Consider the following 17,500-nt stretch of genomic DNA (forward strand, 5'->3'; position numbering starts at 1 on the left):
GAGAGAACACACCAACTCCTCACAGACAGTCACCCGGAGGAAACCCACACAGACACGGGGAGAACACACCACATTCCTCACTGACAGTCACCCGGAGGAAACCCGCGCAGACACAGAGAGAGAACACACCAACTCCTCACAGACAGTCACCCGGAGGAAACCCATGCAGACACAGGGAGAACACACCACACTCCTCACAGACAGTCACCCGGAGGAAACCCATGCAGACACAGGGAGAACACACCAACTCCTCACAGACAGTCACCCGGAGGAAACCCACACAGACACGGGGAGAACACACCACACTCCTCACAGACAGTCACCCGGAGGAAACCCACACAGACACGGGGAGAACACACCACATTCCTCACAGACAGTCACCCGGAGGAAACCCATGCAGACACAGGGAGAACACACCACACTCCTCACAGACAGTCACCCGGAGGAAACCCATGCAGACACAGAGAGAACACACCAACTCCTCACAGACAGTCACCCGGAGGAAACCCATGCAGACACAGGGAGAACACACCACACTCCTCACAGACAGTCACCCGGAGGAAACCCATGCAGACACAGGGAGAACACACCACACTCCTCACAGACAGTCACCCGGAGGAAACCCATGCAGACACAGGGAGAACACACCACACTCCTCACAGACAGTCACCCGGAGGAAACCCATGCAGACACAGAGAGAACACACCAACTCCTCACAGACAGTCACCCGGAGGAAACCCACACAGACACGGGGAGAACACACCACACTCCTCAGGGACAGTCACCTGGAGGAAACCCACGCAGACACTGGGAGAACACACCACACTCCTCACAGACAGTCACCCAGAGCAGGACTCGAACCCACAACCTCCAGGTCCCTGGAACTGTGTGACTGACACTACCTGCTGCGCCACCGTGCCGTCCTACATAAGGTCATGTTTATATTAAATATTTTTTTATTTTGGCCAAATGATCCCTTTAAGATGTCTCATTGAAATGACTTCAAAATGACGTCATGCTTGTATTATAAAACTTTAAGACAGACCACAGCATCTGCAGCAGTGCCCAGTGGCACTTTCCTGACCAAAGGCTCTGTGCAGAGCTTCTAAAGCCTGGAGTTGATTACTCACATCCATTTGGGTTTCTCTGTTTCAGGTCAGATTAAAAGCTGAAGTCCATTAATCACGCGGCCCTCGAAGGATTTAACCCGATCAGACATTAAAAATCCAATCAATCCACGGTGTTAACTTCTGAACATGTGAGTGATAACATGCGCTTTTACTGCCCCCCGGTGGCCGCATGGATAATTACAAAGAGACACAGAACATTTGAATTGGGATCTACTCACACGGCCAATCTGTCACATTGTAGCTGCACTCAGTGTCCATTTTCTCAGCAGCACTGACCATTCAGGAGCACTTTGTAGTTCTACTATTACAGACTGGAGTCCACCTGTTGCTCTGCATACTTTGTTTGCCCACTTTCACCCTGCTAAGAGTATGATTTGGGCGGTGGATCACTTTCAAGGCTGAAGTGACACTGACATGGTGGTGGTGGTGTGTTAGGGTGTTACACTAGTACAAGTGGATCAGACACAGCAGTGCTAGACACTCCTACCTCACTGGACCACCCTGCAGATGTATAGTCAGAGACAGTAGCTCGTTTGTTGCTGCAGTGTGTAGATCTTCCTCTACTCCTTCATCAATGGACAAGGACACTGTTGGCTGGATACATTTGGTTGGTGGAGTATTCTCAGTCCCGCATTGATATTTAAACTCCATTGAATGGACAGTGAGTGCAGGAAAAAGGAGGCAGTGTTAATGTTACTGATCCATGCATGTGCACAGTATGGTTGTTAGGAGTCTCCTGGCTGACCACAGAATCTGCCCCCACCAGATACACAGCCCTTACAGCTTTCGTCCTCAAGACACGGGAGGGAATCAAGCTCTTGTAGCAGATGCATCCCAAATTAGCGTATGATGCCCTGCAAAGGACTGGCGCCTCCTCCAGGGTGTGTTCCCACATTGCACCCTGTGATTATGGGGTGGCTCCAGACCCACCGTGACCCTTTCATTCATTCATTCATTATCTGTAACCCTTATCCAGTTCAGGGTCGCGGTGGGTCCAGAGCCTACCTGGAATCATTGGGTGCAAGGCGGGAATACACCCTGGAGGGGGCGCCAGTCCTTCACAGGGCAACACACACACACATTCACTCACACCTACGAGTTGCCAACCCACCTACCAATGTGTGTTTTTGGACTGTGGGAGGAAACCAGAGGAAACCCACACGAACACAGAGAGAACTCCTCACAGACAGTCACCCTGGAGCTGTGTGACACCGTGCCCCTGAATCATTCAAACAGGAAATGAATGGTGGTCTCTAAACATTTCCAAACAGTAAAAACTCAAACGCCAGCATATGATAAACAATTTTATTATAAAAACAAAAATCACAACAAATCCTGTGAGCAAGCCTCATTAATTCCCCCATCTGCACTCATTTATAGGACCCTATAAATACAGACTTGGAAAAACACAGTGCCAATCAAACCTTTGGTGTAGGTTTCTCCAACAGATTTACTGCCGTCTTTTGTCCACATTACACACGCCATATGTTCATAAAAACAACACACGCTGCAAGAATTGAAAACATCCTGCTGGAGTCAGTTTAACAGAAAGCAGATGATAAGAAGTCCATGTCCAAAGCTGTAGTCCAGAGAGTTCAAGTCCAAGGGAATGAGAAAAGATCAGAAAGCTCAGATAGTCCGGACATCACTGAAAAAAAAGACAAAATAACCAGCAGTGGTGGACTGTGGGAAAGTCGTGGATTAAAGTAGCAATCAGCCATTTTCTCCAACTAGAAACATCCATTATACTGTCACCTAGCTGTTTGGATGTGTCCGAGACTCTGTACTAAGACATGAACACCTCCATGTGGGGGACCCGCTCTATGGAGCATAACCTGGTTCGTTCAGAGACTAAAAAGCCGTCTGATTTGAGCTGTACTTAATAGAAATAATAAATAATAATCATCACATTCATAAATATGGTTCTCTAATGGGTGTTGAGGAAATAACTGACTTGCTTCTTTAAATGTTTCCATACATTCATCCAGTGGCCTGATGGGTCACTTCACCAATGTATGAACTGGTAGAGAGGGCTGCAGAACAAACACCATTAAAAGAGAACTCTAGCCAGGCTCATTTGGAAAGGGAAAGTCCACCTACTTTCCAAGAAAGTCTGGCAAAGATTTTCAGTTGAGAAGTATGTGTCATTCACAATGGTTTGGTGTGAAACAGGAGGTGGAAGAGAACGAATACATTCAAATCAGGGCTGCACAAGATATCATTAATGAATCAAATATTCAAATGAGCAATCTAACCAATCCCTTTGTTTTTCTGTGCGAAGGGAAGTTTCTGACCAATTGCAGTCAATGATCTTTATATTTGGTCAAAATAATGGAGGCCATTTTTTTATCCATATCCCATTAAACGTTAACTAATGTGTTTTTAATGCACTCCTAGAAATAAAAGTTATTAATGTATCATAACTGACACTAGAGGCATCATTATGGGGCAGAGATCAACAGAATACATTGGATTGGATCATTAAGTCCATTCATTCATTATCTGTAACCCTTATCCAGTTCAGGGTCGCAGTGGGTCCAGAGCCTACCTGGAATCATTGGAATACACCCTGGAGGGGGCGCCAGTCCTTCACAGGGCAACATACACTTACACATTCACACCTACGGACACTTTTGAGTCGCCAATCCACCTACCAACGTATGTTTTTGGACTGTGGGAGGAAACCCACGCAGACACAGAGAGAACACACCACACTCCTCACAGAGAGTCACCCGGAGGAAACCCACACAGACACAGGGAGAACACACCACACTCCTCACAGACAGTCACCCGGAGGAAACCCACGCAGACACAGAGAGAACACACCACACTCCTCACAGACAGTCACCCGGAGAAAACCCACGCAGACACAGGGAGAACACACCACACTCCTCACAGACAGTCACCCGGAGGAAACCCACGCAGACACAGAGAGAACACACCACACTCCTCACAGACAGTCACCCGGAGGAAACCCACACAGACACAGAGAGAACACACCACACTCCTCACAGACAGTCACCCTGAGGAAACCCACGCAGACACAGGGAGAACACACCACATTCCTCACAGACAGTCACCCGGAGGAAACCCACGCAGACACAGAGAGAACACACCACATTCCTCACAGACAGTCACCCGGAGGAAACCCACGCAGACACAGGGAGAACACACCACACTCCTCACAGACAGTCACCCGGAGGAAAGACACGCAGACACAGGGAGAACACACCACACTCCTCACAGACAGTCACCCGGAGGAAACCCACGCAGACACAGGGAGATCACACCACACTCCTCACTGACAGTCACCCAGAAGAAACCCACACAGACACAGGGAGATCACACCACACTCCTCACAGACAGTCACCCAGAAGAAACCCACACAGACACAGGGAGAACACACCACACTCCTCACAGACAGTCACCCGGAGGAAACCCACACAGACACAGGGAGAACACACCACACTCCTCACAGACAGTCACCTGGAGCGGGACTTTAACCCACAACCTCCAGGTCCCTGGAGCTGTGTGACTGCGACCCTACCTTCTGCGCCCATCATTATGTCCAATTTAATGAAATAGTGTAACCAATCTACCCTGAAATAGCACACACTTTCATTAAGTGATGTGATGTCTTTAGCTGTGTATTTATTCCACGTTTGAAGTAGTAGAGTGTCTAAGTAGTCTGAGATGTTGTATTTAAATACAGTTCATTTTGGAGTGTAAAAATGTTTCAGGAAAATATATCAACGTCAGCCGATACCGGAAGGTTTCAATATCGGTATCAGTATCAGACAACAGTGGTATTGTGCCACCTCTGATTGTCGAACATAAACATATTATACCCATATCGTGCAGTCCTAACACAAGTACACACACCTAACTCACACAACCCTTGAGCTTTTAAGTTCGGAACAGTTTGTAACAACAAGAAAAAAAAAAATACACAAAACTAATAGAAACAAACACACAGTGGGGTGGAGAAATCAATTCCCTCTCACAGCTTATGAAACACACTCTGGAGAATAAGCAGATTTTTCAACAAAAATCATCAACAAACGCAACGTCATTTCATCAGAATTTATGTCATCGTTGCAAAAGAACTGCATCCAACGTTAGCACCACTAACAGAGAGAATAAAGGTCAGCACCCACCCAAATTGTCCAATGTGAGAGTAAGAAAAGAAAAAAAGTCATGAAAGAAATGCACTATTGCAGTGAAGCTAGTTCCACATTTTCTAGGCTGTGTTCACACTAGAGAACAAAATCCGGTTTTGTCCCTACATCTAAAACAGATCTGACGATGTTGCACGTTGTCATAGGAACGATGATGAAGGCAGGAAGGAGAAAAGCCCCACCCTTAAAACATGAAAAAAACAAAACAAAACATAAAATCTCATCAGACAGCTCCAGTTAAGTCACGTGTTCAGTGATCCACTTTGAAACAATCTTCTGATAAAGTGTGATATGAAGTGGATTTTTGCTGTTTACACTACGGGTCACCAATTCGGATTATTATATAAATCGGATTCGATTCGGTTTGTTTAAACCTGGCTTTAGAAACTTACATAGCTCTTATATACCTCTGTTTCCCCCTCCAAAATACTTTATTATTATTAATAATAATAATGATAATAATAATATTGAAAAAAGCCTAGTGGGCTTCAAAGGGGGGAAAAAAGAAAAATAATAATAAAAAAGAATTGTCATCACTGCAGGAATCAGTAGAAAGTCAGGTTTTCCGGAGCTTTGGGAGAACGATATGAAGGCATTCATTGTCCAAAATGCGTTCTAGGAGTGCAGCATTCCTGAGGCAGGATTCAGTCCAAATGGTTAAAAAAAATCTTTCCATAAACCCTGAATATTCAAACTCAAAATTATGCTCTTTACTCACTCTTTCATTCACAAAAGACTGAAAGTCATAGTCACAGCTGTGTACGTTTAAATCAGGGACTAGGAGTGTAAACACACCGAAGGTTCAAGCCGATAACTGAACGGCCCTGACATCGTCAGCAGGCTCAACACGTTCAGAGGAGACCACTACGTAACTCTCATTAACTGGCATTTCAAAACTCAGCCAATCACAATGGTGTCTGAGTGCTGCATCCTTCAACAAACACAGCTTCCAGAACAAACCTGCTGTCTGGTTCTTTCAGAGAGCGGGGTTCTTCCTGTATCTTTAAACAGCTCAATGCGCTTGGAGGAGAGCACTAAGTAACGTTCATTACCTGGCGATTATTCAGAGGACGGCATATAGATTAGAACATGGGTAGAACTCACCGATCAGTCGTCTTAGTTTCTAGCAACAAGCACCTGCGTACGTGACATAATACATGTGTCTATAACGTGTCCAAAAGTTTCTGGACACCCTTTATAACTGATTCAAACCCAACATCGCTCAGTATTTAATATGTAAAAGCTAAAAATGCTAAAAAAAAATCTGTCTATTTCCTCTGTGGTCTTCTTCCAAACTCAGACACACCCCATATCAGTGTTTCTGTGCGTAGGCTGTGGGTGTCTATGGCAACGCCAGGGTCGAATAGTTACAATACATTCATTAATTCATTCATTCTCTGTAACCCTTATCCAGTTCAGGGTCGCGGTGGGTCCAGAGCCTACCTGGAATCATTGGGCGCAAGGCGGGAATACACCCTGGAGGGGGCGCCAGTCCTTCACAGGGTGACACACACTCACACTCACACTCACACCTACGGACACTTTTGAGTCGCCAATCCACCTACCAGCGTGTGTTTTTAGACTGTGGGAGGAAACCGGAGCACCCGAAGGAAACCCTTGCAGACACAGGGAGAACACAGTTACAATACAATGAAGTAAATTTGATGTTCGGATTTACACCCCTAATCATAACTAGTCCCATAATCCTTCTGTCAATATCAGGCAGCTGTCCATACTATAGCTTACCTCGTCTTTTGTGAATGACCGGAGAGAAACTAGACATTACCATTGTGACGTCCTTTACAAAACACCATAAATCAATAAAAACAATATCGCACCGAATAAAAAAAATACAAGCATAAAATTAAATAAAAAATGTACATATCTGTCACGTCCAGCCAAGAGCCTGCCGAAATCATCCTGTCCGTATACACTACATGTCCAAAACTTTATAGACACCAGAGCTGCTTCCAATTCAAGGGAACACCTATTGTGTTGATGATTCTATACCCAAAAGATCGTGGACCAACCGTTCAGAAAGCTTCTACTCTCCTGTAAAGATCTGACAGAGCTTTACTAAAGACAAGAGGTGTCTAAATCATTTTGGACATGTAGCACATAAGGAAATGTAGCACATCATTACAGCCACAAACTAAATCACTCTTTAGTCAAAGAGCCTTGGCTTGTTGTGATCTGCACAATGGACATGGCTCCAGAGCTTCTTAGCCATGCAGAAAGTTCTGAGGCACGTGGTCAGTTCTGGCACTATGGGTGACCACAGTGAGAGGTGTGCGGGTGGCTCCGGAGACGAGGGAGCATGTTTTAGGAGTAAAACTTCAGAGTTCAAGGTCGACTGTTTCAGTCTGGGCAGCATGAGAGTACGTGTTGCTGTCCGTCCCACCGTATGCGCTGCAGTCAAACCTCGGTCAGAGCTGCGGCCAGCTGTGGATCCAGCTGTCCGCAGAGCGAGTCGGCCAGGCTGAGGCTGGGCCTCTGGAAGGACGTCTCGACGCCGCTGTCGCACATTCCGCACTCGTCCAATGCGCCCAGCTTCAGCTCTTGAAGACCTTCGCACACTGAGAGAGAGAGAGAGAGAGAGAGAGAGAGAACAAAGAAGAGGTGAGAAAGAGTTTGAGGGGAAGAGAGTTTGAGATGGAAATGAAACAGAGAGAGTGCATGACAGAAATTGAGAACAAAGTGAAGAGGACAAAGGGAGACAGACAGATTGGTGACAAAGATGAAGACAGAAACCAAGAGGAGAGAGGGACAGGGGAGAGTTCATGAATGAATGAAAGAGTGAATGAGTTGTGAGAGAGAACGAAAGAGAGGGAGGGACCAGGGATAAAGAGAGAGAAAAGAGTGATAGAAAGGACAAGAGAAAGAGAGAAACATCATGCGACAGTAGTACAATCCAAATTTACACTTTACAGTTCTATAACTAAAGATATCTTCTGGAAAAGAGAATGTAATGTACCTTTAGGGAACAAAAAATGGGCTTAAAACCATTGTTTATTTAAAGATACATTTACAATGTTTGTATTCTTTTACTGAGAGTGAATGACGTTTATTATAAACAGCAGACTACTATCACAGTACAGAAAAGAGTGTACATTATTTACTACATTCTTCTATGTATAGTAAGTAGTAAAAATAGAAAACAGTGAGCTTTCTGTTCATTGACTCATATTGTTTCTTGGTTTCTGTACAAACATTGAGAAGAACAACAGAAAGGTAAAGTCACCGAAAGTCCCTGTTTCCCTTTAACACTTTCCCCGTCAGAACTAGAGTTTGGTTTAGTTACATCTTCTCCAGCTGTGTGAATCACTCACTCACACACACACACACACACACACACACACACACACACACACACAACTGCAGTGGGATCTCACTTCCCCTTCCTGGGAAACCCCCCTCCGTTCTGCTTTACTCCAACAGTGTGTTGTCATCTCTCTTTCTATATGTCTCTCTGCCCCCCCCCCCTTTCTTTCTCTGTCTCTCTCTCTCTCTGTCTCTCTCTCTCTCTCTCTCTCACACTCACCCACCCACACACACCCACCCACACACCCACCCACACACCCACCCACACACACACACACACACACACACACACACACACACACACACACACACACACACACACACACACACACAGGGGACAGAAACTACAGTAACGCCTGTTTGGCTGTCCCTGGGTTAGGGAAAGCCCAGCTATGACGCACTGCTGGTGTTCAAACAAGGTAAAGAATGATATAGAGGCAGAATTCCATCATTACCTAAAAACCACAGCAATAAACAAGAACCTGACATCATCTGGGAATTTAAATCACGATGCCAGCACATACCACTAAACCCTGACCTTTAATATTGTGGTCTTTTCCAAGTAAAGCGCAACAATAAACAACAGTGAAAACAATATTACAGTAGTCCCCCTCCATCTAAAACAAGAGGATTATATCCACTGTTATACACTGATTTGTTCTCATATACAGGTAATATATACAGCATCAATACACAACCTGAGTAACACACTACTAATAGCTCTTGTATGGGTTTGGTTCCTGTTCCTGAACCTAATTTCTAATTTTCACCAACATTAATTGGTTGAGGGCCCAGAAAAGTATAGTGGGCCCTTCTTCAGTGCGAACTGTGATGGTGTCCGTGGCTGTGTCGAGCTTCAGAAACTCGAGAAAGAGCACAGAGCCTTATGATGCAGTGCAGCTGGATGGGTCTTTCACAGAAAGTTATATAAATAAATAAACGGAAATAAAAACAGGAAAGTTCTCCAGCTGTGTGTTTTCTGGGGCTGTGTTCAGTGTGACAAGGCGCGTTGGCTACCTTTCTCCAATGTTCACAAGCTTAGCAGGATGGCTCTGAACTCAGTTACCACACGTATAACATAAGAATATATATATATATCACAATGATCTGATCTTGTTTTAAACAGTGGACCGACAATGACTCTGTCCTGATTCTATCTGTTTATCTCTGTCTCTGGCACTGAATTCAGAACAACACTGGGACACACACACACACACACACACACACACACACACACACACACACACACATCACTGAATCACACAGGATGCTACTGTAGTTATCATAACATCTTGTTTTTGTGAGCATTGTGTGTGTTTTTATCAACTGATTCCTACCAGTGGTATCAGTCTGGTCATTTTCCTCACACACACAGTGCTCCCGCAGTATGCCGACAGCTCCACTGTTGCCAATGCTCCTCAAACCCGCAAAGAGCTCTCGAACTGTTCCCCCTGAAACCTACACACCAAGGACAGGACAGTCAGTTCATTACAGATGACACTACAAAGTAATGCTCTCCATGAAACACCTGCACAAAATTAATATCTGCAGTTTAAATAGCAACAACATCAACAGTTCCCTAGCCGTGAGTGTGGGCTATCGACGGCAGTACCTCGTAACTATCCAGCAGCGTGGAGGCGGGGTGAGGGCTGAGGCGGAAGGCGTTGATAAGGATGCCGAGTCCCAGCGCATGAGCCAGACTCTCCCACCCACCTGCCGACTCCTCCAGACACTGACTCAGCGCATGCTTCGTCTCCGCACTCACATTTCGCATGTCTCCTGCCAACATCACAACACACATAGTACACACCACCCACACACACACAGACATCATTCACAGCCTGTCCTCTCACTAACCCCCTGACCACACTGCAAACACAACTTCATCATCCACTGATCACAGTCATTTCACTTCAGCGGTGTGACAGTAAATATGATGCGGTATGCTTAGTAAATGATATTTATTTTGTATTAAATTGTAAGGATGTGTTTACCTTGTGGAGGAATAAAGACAGTGGTGGGCTGGTACTCTTTGCCATTCAAGATTTCCCGCACCTGGAAGAATCAATCAATCAACAAAACAATTTTAAAAATAATAAATATATGAATAAACACTTCATGTTGGTCGCTGTTCGGAAGCACTTTCTGTTGACGTTGTCGCAGAAACCCTACTGGGTTTAAAAGGTGGACTATTTTTTATTAAACCTTCCTTTAGGGATTCTGTTGCACTGCTGGTGTTAATATCAGAGACGAGAGATACGTCAAAAATCCTATACCAGGGAATGTTTACAGCGGTTTGGCTTTTTCTGTGGTTTGAAAAACTGGAACAGACATAACGAAATCAACCGCTCACAGCAGGGTTCTAACATTTCCCAGATTTCAAAATCACCATTGATTTCAGAATACACTGTCCACACATTTTTGGCCATATGTATCTGTGTATGTGTAAGAGGTCCTGCTTCTGCCTCGTTGCCGTGATTGTGTTACTCAATCGTTCTGAATCGAATAATAAATAAAAATGTTTCCTTTGCCCGTTGACCACTTCACACCCAACTTGATTTGCTTCCATTTTGCTTTAATACAAAGTTTTGACCAACCACAGCCACAATGAATATGCAATCCGTATGACACCTCGCAAAAACACACTACTTTCAAAATCACAGATTATTGTGTGACACATGTAGAGTGACTCGGACCTCTGGGGATGCGGCCATGTGGAGAGGGGTAGTCCCTGGGACGTAGCCTTCGTCCTCCTCCTCCTCGTCTGCCATGCAGCACTCTTCTTCTCTGAAGAAGAGCGGCTCGTAGTTCTCTTTCTGAGGTTCGGCACCTGTGGCAGAAAAGCAGTTGTGTCGGTGAAACAATCTCTACTCCTCATCTACAAGACTGAATTAAATAACGGTACTAAGTTGGACAAGCACAGTGGATAACACCACTATTCTTCATACAGCAGGGTTTGAATTTTGCCCACAAATCTGTGACATACCTGCAGCCACAAGGAGCGCGCTCAGTTTGAGTGAGCCCCGTCCTGCTGCGATGTGGAGAGGGGTGGAGCCGTTGTAGGTCACGCTGTCCACGTTAGCGTCACCCTGCAATAAACAAATGTTTAAACTTGTTTACACAAGCTAAATATTACTGTGAGCACACGTTTTTTTATATGTATATTTTACATTATGAGTGTAATACAGGGGCAGTATGGTGGCGCAAGCAGGTAGTGTCACACAGCTCCAGGGACCTGGAGGTTGTGGGTTCGATTCGCGCTCCAGGTGACTGTCTGTGAGGAGTGTGGTGTGTTCTCCCTGTGTCTGTGTGGGTTTCCTCCGGGTGACTGTCTGTGAGGAGTGTGGTGTGTTCTCCCTGTGTCTGCGTGGGTTTCCTCCGGGTGACTGTCTGTGAGGAGTGTGGTGTGTTCTCCCTGTGCCTGCGTGGGTTTCCTCCGGGTGACTGTCTGTGAGGAGTGTGTTGTATTCTCCCTGTGTCTGCATGGGTTTCCTCCGGGTGACTGTCTGTGAGGAGTGTGGTGTGTTCTCCCTGTGTATGCGTGGGTTTCCTCCGGGTGACTGTCTGTGAGGAGTGTGTTGTGTTCTCCCTGTGTCTGCGTGGGTTTCCTCCAGGTGCTCCTGTTACCTCCCACAGTCCAAAAACACACGTTGGTAGGTGGATTGGCGACTCAAAAGTGTCCGTAGGTGTGAGTGTGTGAGTGAATGTGTGTGTGTTGCCCTCTGAAGGACTGGCGCCCCCTCCAGGGTGTATTCCTGCCTTACGCCCAATGATTCCAGGTAGGCTCTGGACCCACCGCGATCCTGAACTCGATAAGCGCTTACAGATAATGAACGAATGAATGAGTGTAACACATCGGCACAATGTCATGATTGCCATGTCATATTATCAGAGTGTCAGAGCACACAGACTCACCTCCAACAGTAGGCAGCCGGCTAATGAGACATTGTCGTGTTCGGTTGCCAGGTGAAGCGGTGTGCGGCCACAAGTGCGCTCCTGAACCTCCACACTCGCCCCGCCCTCCAGAAGAACCCTCACACTGTTCAGGCTGTTAGCTAGTACAGCTAGGTGCAGTGGACACAGACCTACACACACACACACCCTTGATTTTGGTACAAAAAAAATCTAACAGCTGTCCAAACACGTCAGGCCATATTGCATATAGGGCATCTGCTACAGAGAGGTGGACCCTCATTACCTTCATCAAACACTTAACAAATCACCCCCAGATGTTAATTCTCACCGTGGGACCACTCATAGCCTCACAAATTGAAAGTGAAATAAGAAGGGCCCAGTGTGATGGTGTACCTGCTGTGTTTGGTACGCTGGTCATCTCCAACACCCCTCTGTGGCGCAATAGCAACCTAACCATCTCCCCACTCTGGTGCTGGGCTGCGAGGTGCAGTGCTGTGTTGCCATGGCGATCAACAAGCGTGACATCAGCACCAGCCGCAAGCAATGCCTCCATCGCCTCTTTCTGCCGAGTCACCACCGCCAGGTGCAAAGGAGTCTGGGATATGACAACAGACATTAATCCCACACTACTGTATTTACTACTATATGATGCAACAGGTTGTAATAGTAGTATGCCTGACTATGTCTATGGGATTCTTAAATATAAGTGTGTGTGTACCAGGAATATACCACATTGTGGGGACCCAGACCTGTTAACAAACTTCCAAGTGGGGACCACCATTTGCTCCCCACACTGTAAATCATTATATCTTTATGTTGAAAAGTTTGGGTTAAATTTAGAGCTAGGGTTAGTGTTAGAGCTAAGACAGAAGACAATGGTAAGTCTCCAGAAAATGAATGGAAGTTTATGTAATATCCCCACAGTTCACAAATACAAGATTGCGTGTGCGTGAGAATGTTTGTGGGTGTGTTTAAATCACCTGATACAAGTCATTCCTGATGTTAACTACATCCTCTCCAGGAATGGCTGAAATAACCTGGGCTAGACTCCTCACTGCATCTGTTTGACTGTGGATCACACCCAAGTGTAGACCCCTGTGAAAGAAGAAGCACACAACCCAGTGTTAGGGAGTTTTCATGGGACTGGGCAGAATTTGTAGGGGCTTGAACTAGTGCCGTGTCCGAAATAGCTTCCTATTCATTATTCCCTATATTCCTCACTATGCAATGCACTACTACAAGGAGTTGAATTCAGGAAAGCAGTGAACGATTTCGGACACTAATGTGGGTTAATGTGGGTTTTTAACAAATAAGAGGGTTATGGGTACCTGCTATTTACTAACATACATGAGTTATACACTACTTTTTTGCAGTGCATTGTGGGATATTTTGAGCATAGTGTCTGCTATGCGTTCAGATGCTACTACAAAATGGTGGAACCTGGAAAATATGTCACTATACAGTGAATAGGGCACAGTTAGGTTTGTCTTCAAAACTTTGTAACTCAGGACACACACACGAACAAATTTAAATACTCAGCTTGTCTAAAATTAAAACTAAACTGTGCTGGGGTCGCTCCAGAGCCTGCGTGCCCTTTACTGCCCAATGACTAATACACATTTCCCCATGGACCCTGCCTTTCACCTTTGGTGACTCAAGGTGCTCATCATTGAACTCCCACCACCCCACACAATGATATTCCCCACACAATTGATATTCATATATCAATGATTTCACACATTACTGACCATCTGCAAGAATTCTGTCACACCCCAAGTGAAGTGCCTTAGTCTTGCTTAACCCTTCTGACTAACATTGCTCTATTTTTAAGTGCCCTGACTCATGTGGTTGTAGAGGATAGAAGTGAAGAGGGTCTTGTTTTACATTTCTCTGAAATAATAGGAAAATAAATGCAACATAAAAATGAAAAAAGACATAATGAGATACGTACGTGTCTCCGTTTTCGTCCTGGGTGACCATTAGGGGGCGCTGTGGGGCCAGAAGTCTGCGAGCATCACCACTCACTGCATATTCAAACAAAGCAGAAGCGTGTTTCTGTGCCAGCTCCGCTAACTGTGGCTCGAACACACACTCTGCAGAGAGAGAGACACACACAGTAGTGTGGAGTCTTCAATGATTTTGAGATATTAGGAGCGTAAATAGTGAAGCATCGATCTGAAAAGAGCAATTCAGTGAAATCAGAATCACATTTACTCCATTAAAACTCCCTGCTTCCATGATATGTGCCTTTGAAAACTATATTTGGAATGAGTGGACCGCACTCTGATGCCTTTTCTGAGGCCGTTTCTGTAACTCACCTGAAACTACTGCCTCACTCTCTCCAGACTGGAGCTCCTCCAAGGCCTCACTCTCGTCACTCTTCTCTTGTGGTGTTGTGTCTCGAGGCTTGACACAGCCTCTGACCCCTCCGGCTGAGCCTGGGTCATCGTCTATATCGCTGTCACTGTCTTCATCATCCTCCACAGGGCCCCGAGTCCCTGCTGAGAATTAAAGTTATCTAATTCAGGAGTTATAATTGATATGTATGTAATAACTGCTTTATAAAGTATTACATATAGTACCCTTCAACATCCAGCTAACAGAGTTTGTGCATACACAATACATCACAATCTGGTAACTTCAGTAAAAAACACCTGACATTAACACTTTCAGCATATTTAAGAGTACGTCAGCAATCTGATAATGAGAAGTGTCAACATGAGTCTACATGAGTCACCCAGTATTTCTTAGCAATTCACTAGGAAACTCACTACAGGAAATAAAAATCAGAAACTCACTGTGTTTTATACCGGTGCCTCCACCGCCCATAGACGGAGGGAAGCCGTATCCTGAGTTAAAGTTGTTATAATTGGAATAGCCCTGGTAGTAGTGACCTACACAAAACACAACATGATTATACACAGGAAAAAAGACGAATAATAATAATAATAATAATATCTGCTTAATTTAACAATGGATGGAATGTGGTGATCATGTACCTCCAGCTCCTCCGGCTCCAGTATGGCCACCTCCTGTTGTAGGACCACCTCCTGCTCCTCTGTACATACCCCCAGCTCCACTCCCTGAGCCCCCATAGTCTGGGAAATTGGGCAGGGTCTTCTGCCTCTTCCTCTGGACCTCCTCCTTATCTGTCAACACAATATTAACATTACTACAAACGCAGATTTCCTCCTAATCTTATAATCATGAAGGAAATAAGTCAGTCAGTTGGACAGGAACATGTTTACTATGTGTGACATCACCTTTCCTTTTCATTCCACTGTTTAATAAACTGGGGGACTGAGGATACGAATGGTTAAAGATCTGCAGAACGGACTTGCCATAATTCAGATAAAAATATGTCATCTTGGCGGAAGCATATATGTCTCTAAAAACCCAATTTTCGCCTCCACAGCAGTGGAAACTTCTCACAAGTCACCCATGCATCTTCATACCATGAGAGATGTTGGCTTTCGCACCTGATAAGTGTCTGAATGTACAAGTTCTTCATTAGTACGCATTAGTTTTTTTTTTTTTTTTTTTGTTGAAAACAAGCTGAAACATGGACTCTTCTGATGCCAGCAAAGTTTTCCACTGACTTTTGGAACATTTGTGATGACCTTGGCCATAAAGAACTCATTAGAGGTTCTAGAGGTTTAAGAGTTAAGTGGTGCATTGGTGGACTTTTAAATGACGACCGAATACTCCCAAGACAAAGGGGTTATAAATGTCAATGTAGCACGACAGTTTCGTATGCAGTGCCATCTGAGGGCTCGAAGATCACACTCATGCCCAGCCTTACCCAACATTGACTGCTATTTCTCCAGATTTCTTGAAGCATTTCACAATATTAAGTTTGGAAGATGACAAAATACCTTTTTTTAAATTTTGGCATGAAGTGATGAGCAAACAAACTATTTTTTACCTTCAGTGTAACGATCCAAATGTGGTGTGGCATGTGTTTTCTATAAACCTTTGACTAACACTCTGCTTTTTAGTTTATTCTACTAATAAACTACTTTTCTAGAGTGTGTTTCAGGGATCAAATCCAAATGTATCCAATTAATACATTGGCAATTATTCCTTGTATTTACTGCGTTTTACAAATTGCCCAAAGTTTTCTGGAAATTTATAGTTTATAAAACGCAGGCATATTTCTGTTGCATAGCAACCGAGAGCCCTATTCTGTCATATGAATGTGGGAGAGAAATACTTTCCACCTTCTTCAGGTAGCAGATTAAAAGGTGACAAATTGTGGGTGTTTTTTTCCATTTATTACCTGAAGGTGGACCATAGTTGGTATGTGAAAATGTTGGGGTGGTTTCTTGATCTGTGCGTTATGGATAAATATTGATATGGGTGGTGTTGTAGAACCTACAAACTACTGATGGTCCAAAGGATTGCAATGTTTGTGGTGGGCTGAGGGCCAAAACGAGAAAAGTACATTAATTAAATTATATTAATTAATTAAAAGAAAGTAATTCATCAAATTTAGGGACAACATTTTCCTCCAGTTGTCCAGGTCTCCCCTAATCACAGGAAGCCTTCATGCTGAGAGAAGGCAGAAGATGCTCTTCCTGAGACATGTGAAGCCAGTTCCCACATGTAAGACCAATGGAGGTCAACATGTCTGAAGGAGACATGCTCTTACGTCAGTTTATAAGCTCCCTTGTTGGCTAATGCTGAGCTCAGAGATGGGGTTTACCCACTCACAGAGAGCTCAGAGAGCTAGGTCAGGGGATGGCACCAGGGGTTTGACTCATGGTGCTGTCAAACACTCAAATGCATCATATTAAGTGTGTTTTGTGCTTAATAAGTGTGCTAAGTGAAGCGTTATATAGAGGTGATATTTTATGGATGATCTGTGGGTGATGAGTGGGTTCTTTTAGTTTGGTGGGTGTTTAAAAAGCAAAGTCTTGTACTGCTGGGTGTATACTCTGTACCTATAACTCTGTT

At 44.7% G+C, this 17,500-nt stretch overlaps 1 protein-coding gene across 2 annotated transcripts in view; it reads right to left on the reverse strand.

Annotated features, from left to right (window-relative positions):
* Positions 1–4,257: 4,257 nt before the first annotated feature.
* Positions 4,258–17,500, reverse strand: part of nfkb1 (nuclear factor of kappa light polypeptide gene enhancer in B-cells 1) — a 40,073-nt gene continuing 26,830 nt past the window's right edge. For both annotated transcript variants that reach the window (XM_066642488.1, XM_066642489.1), the window contains exons 12-24: positions 15,544–15,693; positions 15,343–15,438; positions 14,863–15,045; positions 14,496–14,637; positions 13,525–13,639; positions 12,938–13,139; positions 12,545–12,714; positions 11,616–11,718; positions 11,326–11,459; positions 10,624–10,684; positions 10,242–10,408; positions 9,967–10,087; positions 4,258–7,884 (exon numbers count right to left, since the gene is read on the reverse strand). In XM_066642488.1, the coding sequence (XP_066498585.1) occupies positions 7,724–7,884; positions 9,967–10,087; positions 10,242–10,408; positions 10,624–10,684; positions 11,326–11,459; positions 11,616–11,718; positions 12,545–12,714; positions 12,938–13,139; positions 13,525–13,639; positions 14,496–14,637; positions 14,863–15,045; positions 15,343–15,438; positions 15,544–15,693 (1,805 nt within the window). In that variant the 3' untranslated portion in view covers positions 4,258–7,723. The remainder of the gene's footprint in view (positions 7,885–9,966; positions 10,088–10,241; positions 10,409–10,623; positions 10,685–11,325; positions 11,460–11,615; positions 11,719–12,544; positions 12,715–12,937; positions 13,140–13,524; positions 13,640–14,495; positions 14,638–14,862; positions 15,046–15,342; positions 15,439–15,543; positions 15,694–17,500) is intronic.

Source organism: Hoplias malabaricus, chromosome 13 (genome assembly GCF_029633855.1).
Source record: "Hoplias malabaricus isolate fHopMal1 chromosome 13, fHopMal1.hap1, whole genome shotgun sequence".
NCBI lineage: Eukaryota > Metazoa > Chordata > Actinopteri > Characiformes > Erythrinidae > Hoplias > Hoplias malabaricus.